The sequence below is a fragment of the Hemitrygon akajei genome, chromosome 2 (genome assembly GCF_048418815.1).
Source record: "Hemitrygon akajei chromosome 2, sHemAka1.3, whole genome shotgun sequence".
Lineage (NCBI taxonomy): Eukaryota > Metazoa > Chordata > Chondrichthyes > Myliobatiformes > Dasyatidae > Hemitrygon > Hemitrygon akajei.
The window spans coordinates 185,266,327-185,278,820 of NC_133125.1; the positions used below are offsets into that span (position 1 = coordinate 185,266,327).

At 45.0% G+C, this 12,494-nt stretch overlaps 1 protein-coding gene across 1 annotated transcript in view; it reads left to right on the forward strand.

Moving 5' to 3' along the window:
* The window catches only part of LOC140738425 (uncharacterized), a 124,013-nt gene that overhangs the window by 13,031 nt on the left and 98,488 nt on the right, over positions 1-12,494 (forward strand). The window contains exons 4-5 of the mRNA XM_073065700.1: positions 9,511-9,771; positions 10,841-10,957. Coding sequence (XP_072921801.1) covers positions 9,511-9,771; positions 10,841-10,957 — 378 coding nt within the window. The remainder of the gene's footprint in view (positions 1-9,510; positions 9,772-10,840; positions 10,958-12,494) is intronic.

Here is a 12,494-nt window from a genome sequence, read left to right on the forward strand (position 1 = left end):
TGTGATTGGGTAACGAATTCACCATATGTTTTGCAGTTGTATTTTCCATTTGAGGCTAAGTTGGGCACCTCACCCGATAGAATAAACAATGAGGTGTCAGATATTGAATGCAGCCGTCATTCAACCCCCATCACTGTGATGTACCTGTCATCCCAGGGAGGAGCCCGTTCGGGATTTGATCCAACATTCATTGCTGCACTGATGGGATGAGAGAAGAAGAACTGTTTGTCAAACCTGAGGCTTGGGTTTTCTGTTGGAGAGAACAGAAGGAAATGGTTGTGAAGTGAAAGTGTGGATGGATGGAAAAGGTGGAGAAATGGAAAAAGTAGCAAGAGAAGGGATGGGAGGGGAGGGAGGTACAAAATGCATCAGATTAGTGTGGGAAATGGGGAAAGGGGCCTGACGTGTTGATGGCAGAAACTTCAATAACAATGATAATAATTATGAGAACTTCATTTATCGAGCACTTTTCACACAGATGATGCAGTTCAAAGTGCTTTGCAATGGGATAAAAGTACAAACATGAAAAAGAAACATACAAATAAAAGACAAAATGATGTTTGTTAAAAGCAAGGTTAAATAAATAGATTTTAAGCTATTCTTTTAAAACAACTGAGTCTGAATCCCTTACAGTTTTCGGTATTGAATTCCACTGTTTAGGAGTGTAGTTCAAGAAAGCTGACCTGCCTATTTTCTTCTGAGGGAGGTTTTTTATTTCATTTTAAGAGACTGATGGAAGAAAACCTGAGAGCCCGAGCAGGATTATGAAAGTGATTCTGTGACGTACTCTGGTCACAAACCATTAAGAGTTTTAAAAACAGGGAAGACAACATTAATATTAATTTAAAAAGATACAGAAAGCTCTTGGACCTGCCAAATTCCACCCCACCAAATTTTTATTGGCGTGCTTATGTGGGATAAAGCCATTCTCTGCACTATGAGGTCAGCAATGTATTGAAATAAACTTTTCCATTCTGTTTGATAATTCCAGCTACTGAGATAAGGACTAGAATTTTGTGAAACTGACCAGGGAGGAAGATGGAGGATATAAAAAGAATTAAGATTGGTGTCTCTGTTTATGTTTTTGAAATCCATACAATGCTCACAATGATCACATTTATCTTGTTGTTTAAACCCTGCTTCTGACATAATCATTCGGTCCCTGGAGAAGGTGATCAAAGAGAAATATTTTGAGCCTAGATGATAAAAAGGCAACAAACCTGAGAACGTTTTCTGAAATAACAAGAGCAGAATCTTATTGAAAAGACTGAGATGTCAGGGTAACGATGTTCCCTGTGCAGATGGGTCACTGGTCGGTCAAAATGCACTAATGGAGTGTGAGGGAGGGGGTAATTCCACAGCTTATGACATGTACATCTACATGTCTTTTCCACTAACGAGTTTGATGTGGGTTGTTCCAAGAACACTCATCACACTATCAGGGTGACTGAGGACACCCCGTTCAGAGAGAGGTTGTGGCGACTGGCCCCTGCAGAGGTGGAGGACGTTTGGCAGCATTTTCTTTAAGTTGAAAGAAGCTGGGGTCATCACCGAGTCCTAAAGCCCCTCTGTGTCCCCAGTGGTAGTGGCCTGAAAGGAGAATAGGAAAGATAGATAGATAGATAGATAGATACTTTATTCATCCCCATGGGGAAATTCAACTTTTTTCCAATGTCCCATACACTTGTTGTAGCAAAACTAATTACATACAATACTTAACTCAGTAAAAAAATATGATATGCATCTAAATCACTATCTCAAAAAGCATTAATAATAGCTTTTAAAAAGTTCTTAAGTCCTGGCGGTAGAATTGTAAAGCCTAATGGCATTGGGGAGTATTGACCTCTTCATCCTGTCTGAGGAGCATTGCATCGATAGTAACCTGTCGCTGAAACTGCTTCTCTGTCTCTGGATGGTGCTATGTAGAGGATGTTCAGAGTTATCCATAATTGACCATAGCCTACTCAGCGCCCTTCGCTCAGCTACCGATGTTAAACTCTCCAGTACTTTGCCCACGACAGAGCCCGCCTTCCTTACCAGCTTATTAAGATGTGAGGCGTCCCTCTTCTTAATGCTTCCTCCCCAACACGCCACCACAAAGAAGAGGGCGCTCTCCACAACTGACCTATAGAACATCTTCAGCATCTCACTACAGACATTGAATGACGCCAACCTTCTTAGGAAGTACAGTCGACTCTGTACCTTCCTGCACAAGGCATCTGTGTTGGCAGTCCAGTCTAGCTTCTCGTCTAACTGTACTCCCAGATACTTGTAGGTCTTAACCTGCTCCACACATTCTCCATTAATGATCACTGGCTCCATATGAGGCCTAGATCTCCTAAAGTCCACCACCATCTCCTTGGTCTTGGTGATATTGAGACGCAGGTAGTTTGAGTTGCACCATATCACAAAGTCCTGTTTCAGTTTCCTATACTCCTCCTCCTGTCCATTCCTGACACACCCCACTATGGCCGTGTCATCAGCGAACTTCTGCACATGGCAGGACTCCGAGTTATATTGGAAGTCTGATGTGTACAGGGTGAACAGGACCGGAGAGAGTACGGTTCCCTGCGGCGCCCCTGTGCTGCTGACCACTGTGTCAGACCTACAGTCTCCCAACCGCACATACTGAGGTCTATCTGTCAAGTAGTCCACTATCCAATCCACCATGTGAGAGTCTACTCCCATCTCCGTTAGTTTGTGCCTTAAGATCTTGGGCTGGATGGTGTTAAAGGCACTAGAGAAGTCAAGGAATGTAATCCTCACAGCACACAAAGTACGGATGTGTGTGGACTGTAGGACTCTGAACAGGCCCACCGTCCCTGACCAGTTTACGGTCCTGAGGATCAAAGACATGCTGGCCTGTCTGAGTGGTGCAAAATGGTTCCGTGTCCTGGACTTGAGGAGTGGAGCCACGTGAGTGAGGCTGTCAAAGAGAAGATGGCATTTATATGTCCCCGGGATTCTTCCAGCTTGAAAGGATGCCCCAGGGCATATCGGGAGCCCCTGAAACCTTCCAGCTGGTTATGGAGAAGACAGTGGGGGATATGAATTTGCCTGAGGTATTAGTGAATCTGGATGACCTCATAGTGTTTGGGTCCACCTTGGAAGAACATGTAGCAAGGCTACTGAAAGTACTGGGCTGCCTGAAAGCTGAAGGGTTAAAGGGTTTTCCCTGGACAAGTGTCAGTTCTGCAAGATGCCTGTTAGCTCTGTTGGGCACATAGTCTCACGGGATGAAATAGCTACAAATCCGGCTAAAACAGAGGCGGTGGCCTCCTGGCCAAAGCCCCCAGATGTGCAACTGTGAGTGCTCTGCGCTCATTCTTTGGGTTCTGTGGTAACTATCGGAGGTTCATGAAGGGCTACCTGGAAGTGAGTCACCCTTTGATTCAGCTTCTGTGGGGTTACCCTGCCTTGGAGAAGAAAGGGAGGGGGAAAAAAGGACAGGAGGGTGGAGAGTATCTTAGCCCTTTGGACTGAGGTGGGATGCAAAATGTGATGTGTCCTGAAGGAGATGCTGAGATGCAGTACCTCTGCTGGCTTTTGCGGACCCCTGATTGCCATGTGTACTGCAAACAGATGCCAGCTGAGAGGGCTTGAGGGGCATCCTGTATCAGGATAAGGGCACCGGGCTGAGACCCGTTCAGCCGAAGTCTGTCACTCTCCAAGAAAATCTATCCCATCCATAAGTTGGAGTTTCTGGCGTTGAAATGAGCTGTGGTGGATAAGCTGAGTGACTACCTCTGTGGTGCCAAGTTTGAGGTGAGGACGGACAATAATTCCCCAACTTGTATCCTGACCTCAGCGAAATTGGATGCCACAGGCCATCGGTGGTTAACGGCATTGTCTGCCTATGATTTCAGCCTGAAGTACCGATTGGGAGGCAGGAACATTAATGCTGATGCTTTGTCCCGATGTATACATGAAGGGCTGGACAGGGATGAAGAGTGGGAGAGCCATGTGTAAGTTTGCCATCACCGTGAAGGCAGAGGGAAAGAAGGGGCAGGATCAAGTGGTGCGTCAATTGGGAGCTTCTGATGATGCCATTCCACAAATCTACTGTAACCTGACTGCTCTGAAGACAAATCAGCTGCCGGAATTGAGTTCTGGGGAAGTGGCAGCTGCTCAGTGAGATGACCCGGACATCAGTATCATTTGGTCAGCAGTCAAAAAGGGAGATGTGGCTCAGGCGGAGAAGACGAAACACGCCGTGGTGCCTCCATTACTAAGAGAATGGCCCCGGTTAGAGTTGCGGAACCAGATCCTATACTGCATCACATCACCTCCAGACCGACCTCCGCCTTCCCAGCTGGTTCTGCTGAAGCAGTATCAGAGGATTGTGTTGAAGACACTTCATGATGATTCTGGATATTTTGGGGTTGAAAAGACCTATGGATTGCTCAGAGACTGGTATTTCTGGCCCCTAATGAAGCTGGAGGTCGAAGAATACTGCAAGTCATGCATTTGATGCATACGGCGGAAGACACTGCCTACGCGGGCAGCTCCCTTGTCCCACTTGCAGAGTGTAGGGCCTCTGGACCTGGTGTGTATGGATTTCCTGTCCATAGAACCCAATGGTAGCAACACAGCAAATGTCTTAGTCATGATGGACCACTACACCAGATATGCACAAGCTTTCCCTACCAAGGGCCAGAGGGTGTCCGCAGTGGCCAAAGTGTTATGGGAGAAAAATTTCATTTATTTTGCCCTCCCCAGGTGGATACATAGTGACCAGGGACAAGATTTTGAGAGCAGGCTCATCCATGATTTACTGGACATTCCTGAAGTCGAGAAGTCGAGGGCCACTCCTTATTATCTGCAGGGTGATCCTCAGCCCAGAGGTTTAACCAGACCTTGCTAGACATGCTCTCAGATCAGCAGGAAGAGCAGGTAGAGTCAACATATTGGACATCTGGTCCACAGTTACAACTATACCTGAAATGAAGCTACTGGGTACTTGCCATTCTATCTGGTGTTTGCGTGTGAAGTTGCCCATTGACCTTTGTTTTGGGAGTGACAAGGACGACTTGCTACCGAAGACTTATCTGAAATATGTGTCTGATATGAGAAAGGAGCTGTAAAGGGCTTAAGGGTTGTGGCTGCCAGGCAGAATCAAGGAAATAAGAAGAGTTATGATCAAAAGGTAAGGTTCTCCCAACTCCTGCCGAGAAACCGAGTCCTCATAAGGAATTTGGGGCTACTTGGGAAGCATCAGTTGGCTGACCGCTGGGCGGCTACGCCCTATGCGGTGGAGAGTCAGATGTGAAACCAGAGGATGGGAATGGGGCTGTTAAAATTCTCCATCGGAACCAACTTCGGCCTTTGTGACAAGAGGTGCAGGTTGACCCAGAGCCCAACCTGGAGCCTACACCTAGTAAGAGGACTCTGCAGTGATGCGGGGCGACTGCACGACCAACAGCAGGCTAGGTTAGGCTGAACCCCACCACTGAGACAGATATTGATACAGAGGATGAGGATCTGGAGATGTGGTATACGTTGCCTTTTGCTAACTCCCCACTGATTGAGAAAGAGACCCCCAACCCTTCTCCCACTGAGTCAGGTGAAATCGGTGGAGGTATCTCTGGACAGCCTGGGTTGCAGCAAGACCCTGCAAGGGATGAAGTGGGGCTTAGCCAAGGGACAGAGGGGTCTGAGTTGCAGGTGGGCATGAGGGATAGACCGGGGAGGCCTTGACAGGTAGACCAGAAGTATCTCCAGTAGTGCCAGAACATGAAAAGGTAGATGAGGTCTCACAGAGTCAGGAGACAACTGGATAGGTTGGCCTACGTAGCACTGGGGGAACAGAGTGTGGCCCCTACCGCTTTGGGGAGCTATGTCACTGCCTTTTACACCTGGGTTGGACTTTGTGTTTTGCAGGAAGTGTTGGTGAATAATCTCAACATCATGAGGACATGACTAAATTTGATGGGGAAAGTGTAACAGCCTGGGAAAGGTTTCACTGCTAATGCAATGGTTTCTCTGTAGCAGCAGTGTTTGAGTTATGACTAGAGATAACGGGGGCTTTGGAATGTGCAGCATCCAATGAGCGGAGTGGTTTTTCTTTCTTGTGTGTCCGAGAGTGAGGGATTCGCGGGTTTTTGTTCAGCAGTAGTTGGAGAGAGAAGATGCCAGGACAGGAAAGTCTTAGACTGCAGGACGGAGTGGACTTGGAATGGTCGGGAGTTGCCGACACTCGGGGGACATCAATGGAGAATGAACGGATGGGGAAAACTGAGCTCCAACATGTGCATTGATTCATTAAAATGGGCCCTTTTTCTTTTTGTTTTCTTTACTAAACCTATAGTCAAATTGAGAATTATATAGCTCAATCGTTTAATTGCACATGCGTACTGTTCGTTATTTTGTGGTACTGATTTGTAATGGGAACACATCACGCAACATCCACACAAACAAGATTTCTCAGGTTTGGATGCGCCAGAGGCTGTCTTCCCCTAGACTAGCACCACTGGCCAAACCTGAGAGTTACAGGAAGAATGGGCAAAGATGTGGCAGATGGAATACAGTGTTGTGAAATGCATTTTGGCAAAAGGAACAATAGTCTGGACTATTATCTAAATAGGGAAAAGGTTCAAACATTAGAGGTGCAGAGTCCTTCTGCAAGACTCCCAGAAGATTAATTTACAGTTTGAGTCGGGTAAAGAAGGCAAATGCATTGTTGGCATTTGTTTCAAGAGGAATCGAATATAAAAGCAAGGAGTTAATGCCGAGGCTTTATAAGACACAAGTCAGGTTGCACTTGGAGTATTGTCAACAGTTTTGGGCTCCATATCTCAGAAAGGATGTGTTGTCCTTGGATAGAGTCCAAAGGAGGTTTATGAGGATGATTCTGGGAATGAAGGGGTTTACATATGAGAGTGTTTGGCAGCTTTGGTCCAGTGCTCACTGGAATTTAGAAGAGTGTGGTCGTGGGGGGGGGGGGGGATCTCATTGAAATCTATTGAAAGTTAAAAGGACTAGATAGGGTGGATGTAGAGAGGATGTTTCCTCTGGTGGGGGTATCCAGAACTAGAGGTCACAATCTCAAAATTGAGGGGTGATCCTTTAGAACAGAGGTAAGGAGGATTTTTTTCTTTTAGCCAGAGAATATTAAGTCTGCAGTGAAGGCCAAGTCCGTGGGTATATTTAAGGCGGAAGGTGATCGGTTCCTGATTGGTCAGGGTATCAAAGGATAGGGCGAGCAGGCAGGCTTATGGGGTTGAGTGGGATCTGGGATCAGCCAGATCTGGGATGGCAGAGCAGAGAGGATGGGCTGAATGGGTTAATTCTGCTCCTATGTCTTATGGATACAGTCTGGGGCACCCTAGTGAAGAATGCTTTGCACTGTGGTCTGCAGTGGGCTAGTGGTCCGACACTGATCGGGATTCAACTGAAGACTACTGGACTCCTGGTCTGATGTTCAATATTGAGTGTGTTGTCTGCTTGTTTTTATCTGTTTGCGCAATCTGTTCTTCTTCGCACATTGGATGCTTGATGTTTTCTTGAACAGGTTCCATAGTGTTTCTTTGTTGTGTGACAGCCTGCAGGATGATGAATCTCAGAGTTGTACTCTGTATACACACATTGATCATAAAGGTACTTTGAGTCTTTGAATCTTTGAACTTGGTGGTGTGGGTCCTGAGGCTCCTGTACCACCTTCCTGATGGCAACAGCGAGAAGAAATAGTGGGGACCTTGATGATGGACGCTACTTTCCTTCAATAGCACACATTGTAGATTTTCTCAGTAATGGGGAGGGCTTCACTCATGTTGGACTGGGTCATATACATTGCTTTTTGTAGGATTTTCCATACAAGCGCATTGGTGTTTCCATTTGCTCTTGGCCAGTCAGTCAATATGCTCGCCAAAGCACATCTCTAGAAGTTTGTCAAAGTTTCAGATGACATGCTGAGTCTTCGCAAGCTTCTAAGAAATTAGAGGCACTGTTATGCTTTCTTTGTCTTTTACCCTGTCTTTAAACTTCCCTTGTCACCCACGGAGGCCTCATCTCCTTTTAAGCGTACTTCTTCATCTACGGGATATACCTATCTGACACCTGCCAAATTGCACCCAGAAGCTCCAGCCTTTGATGTTCTGCTGCTGTCCCAGATGGTGTCCTCTTCCAACCAACTTTGGCCTGTTTTTCTCTCAGGCCTCTGTAATTCCCTTTATTCCACTGCAATCGTGATATAGTTTCACCCTCTCAAACTGCAGAGTGAATTCTGTCATAGTATGATCACTGCCTCCCAAGAGTTCCTTTAACTTAAGCTCTCTAATCACATTTTCTTCATACACAACACCCATTCTAGAATTACCTGTCCCCTAGTGGGATCAACCATAAGTTGTTCTAAAAAGCTATCTCATATGCATTCTACAGATTCCCTCTCTTGGGATCCAGCACAAACCCGATTTTCCTACTCTGCCTACATATTGCAATCCCCCATGACTATTGTAACATTGCCCTTATTACAGTATTTTTCTGTTTTCCCCTTGAAATTTAAATACTACATCTTTTCTATTGTTTGCAGTCCTGTATGTAACTTCCATCTGGGTCTTTTTACCTTTGTAGTCTTTTCACTCTACCCACAAGGATTCTACCTCTTTAAATCCTATGTCACCTTTTTCTGATGATTTGATTTCATTCTTTTATCAACTGAGCCACCTCACTCACTCTGCTTACCTGCCTGTCCCTTCGATGCAAGGTGTATCCTTGGATGTTCAGCTCACAGCTATGACCTTCTTTCAGCCACATCTCAGTGATGACCACAAACTTGTATCTGCCAGTCTCTATCTGCATGACAAGATTATCTGCCTCATTCCGTATATTGTGTGTATTCAAATATGTCATCATCAGTCTTGTATTCATCACCCTTTTTGATTTTTTCCCCCATGGTACACTTCACCTCATCCCACTGACTGGAATTTTGCCCCATCCTCTGCCTGTCTTTCCTGCAGTTCGAGCAAACCTGACCACAGGGATATTGATCCCCCTTGGTTTCAGGTGCAAACTGATATTTTTCTACAGGTCATACCTTCCCCAGAAGAGGTCCCAATGATCCAGAAATCTGAAACCCTGACCACTTCCTGAGCCATTCATTCATCTGTACCATCATCCTATTCCTGCTCTGACTGGCACGTCTATGAACTTGCAAATGAACATCTAAAGCAGAGATGAAACAGTTTTGAGTTTTTGCTTCCACAGCTCTGAAGAAGATGGTTTGGAATCTTTGAATATTTTTCAGTCAGAGATAGACCGATCCTGGATAAGCAACAAGGTGAAAGGTTAACGTGGGAAATGGGAATATCTATCATCAGGTTAGTTGTGATCTTGTGCGATCGCAGAGCAGGGTTGAGGGGTTAAATGGATATTATTTCCATTGTTGTGTATGTATCTGATGTGTAGAACCGACTGTGCTTTCGTTCCTTTGTACGTATCTGGTGCAATGTCACATGGTAAAATTATGTTCTACATCAAGATAGGAATATCATGGTTTCATATTCTCTCCTTTAGATGAGCTGTCAGAAGGTTCCATATTTACCAACATCGAATCACTGGGTTCCACGGTCGAGCTCACCTGTGAAGTCTTTGGAGATTTGAATGTGTATCATTGGCAAAAGAATGGAGGGGAAATCTCCCAGCGTCACCAACTAACAGATGAAAACAGAACACTTGTTATCCCAAGTGCTTCATCTGAAGACTGTGGAGTGTACACCTGCATCACAACCAATCCTGTCAGCTCCATCCAGACAAACTACACCTTAATGTTGCGAGGTAAGCTTCATTTATGAATGACATTTTGCAGTTAACATTCAGACCATATTGGTGGGCTATTGAATGCAGTCGATGCAAATCAGTGTTGCAGCAGAGAGAGGCAAAAGCTGAATTAATTGGGTTCACAGAATCCCAGAATAGTTATTGTAGAGATGGAAGTCATTCGGTTTTTATAAATGGATTGGTTCTCTCAGAGAGCAATTATTGAGTCTTACTGTTCTGTTCAATTCGCACAGCTCTATCAATTTTCTCTTTCAGCTAATTATTTAGCCCACTTAAGAAGTTACTATTGAATATCCCTTCACAATTCCTACACACACACACTTGATCTTAGCCAAAAGGCCGAGAAGCGATCCTCCTTCACAATTCCTGATAATGAATTCTAGGTCCTATCCAACTGTTGTGTATTAAAAAAATCCCCAAGGTATTTTTTGTTCATCTCCCACTCTCGACTAGTTTTAGAAAGTTTCACAATGATTTTCTTCCTCTTTATATTTCTATCCATGAAGGCAAAGATCCTAACTTTGTTACTTCCTTAACCTTTTCTACAAATCTCCTGTTGGTGTAACCCTTTTGGAATTGATTCCTTGAGTTTGTATGCTCTTCTCGTTCTTCCTACTCTTGGGATGGATCAATCGGCAGATAATGCACTTCACCGATCAATGAGAACAAACTGCCCACATGTGCATTTGTGTAGCAGCCCCTGACATCAGGTGGAAAGTAGCACCAGAGTGTGTGGTGACACTTGCAGGCTGCCCTGCCCTCAGCACATCCTCAGCTTGTGTTGGTTGTTAATGCAAACAATACATTTCATTGTATGTTGTGATGTACATCTGATAAATAAATGAACCTGAATAATCCATTCTTGACTGGTATAATGATGCATTGTGATTAATGATTCTCAGAGTAGAGTCAGTTGGTGTCGGCCTGGGTCACAGATCGGTGAGATTAGACCGGGGTTGGAACATTCCCTTCTCGGCAGGAAATTATGGAACATTATGGTGGTTGCATCATTCATTATCCACTGCCCGTTAGATGTTTAATGATTTGAATTTAATTTTAATTTCAGGATTTTCCCTCAAGGATGTTGCAATGTTTGCTGTATTGACTGCAGGACAGGTGATTTCTGTACCAGCTCTTCATTCAGCGATGTTACCGGACCAGTGGAGGTGGAAAACCCTCGGAGGTATCTGTCATTGATTAATTTGCTCTTGCATGAACTTTCCAGTAAACATGAATGAACTTTATCTTAAACAAAGGAAAATGTGGATAATCAATTCACCATCGACAACTCCCCTCCCCCCACTTCCCCTCTGTCCCTGTGACCTGTGGGGTGAAATTGCCCATTCTTCCCAGTTTTGAGGTGCTTTGCAGTGAAACAGTCCTGGAGTCACCTCTGACCAAACTGCAGAAGATATTTGGGAGAAGTGGCCATGAGAGGAGCCGTCTTCATTCACTTGTTTTTGCTGCATTGTGTTGTCTCATCTCACTGTGTCACCAAGTCTGTTTAGAGGTGGGACTGAGGGAAAGATGCCCTTTCATCCTGATGGTGGCTGTGCCTTTGGAAACAGGGGCTCATTCACACAGAGGGCAGAGTTGTGAAGGGAGTTCTACTCCCCATCTCGTGTCAGGGGGTTTGAGCAGTTGTCTCTCAGACCTGCTGGTGAGCTACAGTACATGTGGCTCTTTCGTTCAGACTCGGTGGCAATTTCTCCTGGGTGTTTGCAAAAGTTTCTTTTGAGAAAACCTTTCATTCCTATGCATTTTGCCACATGGGACATCTCTGTCTCCCAAAACCAAAGAAGTTGCAACACCCGCTTTATTACCTCATTTTTCACCATTCCTGGCACACATATAACCCCTCCAGGTAAAGCAGTGAGTGACTTGTACTTCCAATTCTGTGTCCTCACAGCAGTTTCCTGCACATTGGAGAAGCCATTACAGATTGTATGGCTGTGTTGCAGAACACCAAGGATAGCAGTGAGCTTCAAGGTGCTTATCACTTTAGTTTTTCTCTCTGATTTCCCCATTATTAGAAGATAGAACACACAAATCTACCGTACATAACAGGCCCTTTGGCCCACAATGTGGTGCCAACCATGTAACTTCCTCTAGAAACTGCCTAGAATTTCCTTAGTGCATAGCCCTCTATTTTTTGAGCTCTGTGTGTCACCACAGTTCAGATATGGCCCAAGTGCAGAGTGAGAGACACCGAAAAGATCGATAGTTCACAGAATTTAATACGAACAGTGTTAAAGGGAAAATAAAACAATAAACGCTGGACCAAAGCAGGGCCGTTAACTAAAACTCTCAAAGAAAAATGAAGCATACACTGTGGCTGAAAAGACCATATAAACATTAAACGAATACCGTTAGTCTTCAGAATCATTGATTTGAAAGTCCAATATCTCAGGGAAGGCCGAATGCAAAACAGCAGCAAAGCGTTGTTATGCTCTGTCCAAGTCTCGACAGGCACTACGACGACAAGAATGGAGTTAAATACTAACATGATTAAATAATAATTATGTGACACATGCAAACTCACAAGCACAATTGCTGAATTCGTAGTTGTGACAGGGCCTCCCTCTCTAGGCGCAGCCCCTGAGGCGCCACAGACCTGTGTCTGCTGGAAGTCCCTGATCAGTGACTTGTCCAAGATGTTCTTCACTGGGATCCAAGTATGTTCTTCTGGGCCGTACCGTTCCCAGTCCACAAGGTACTGG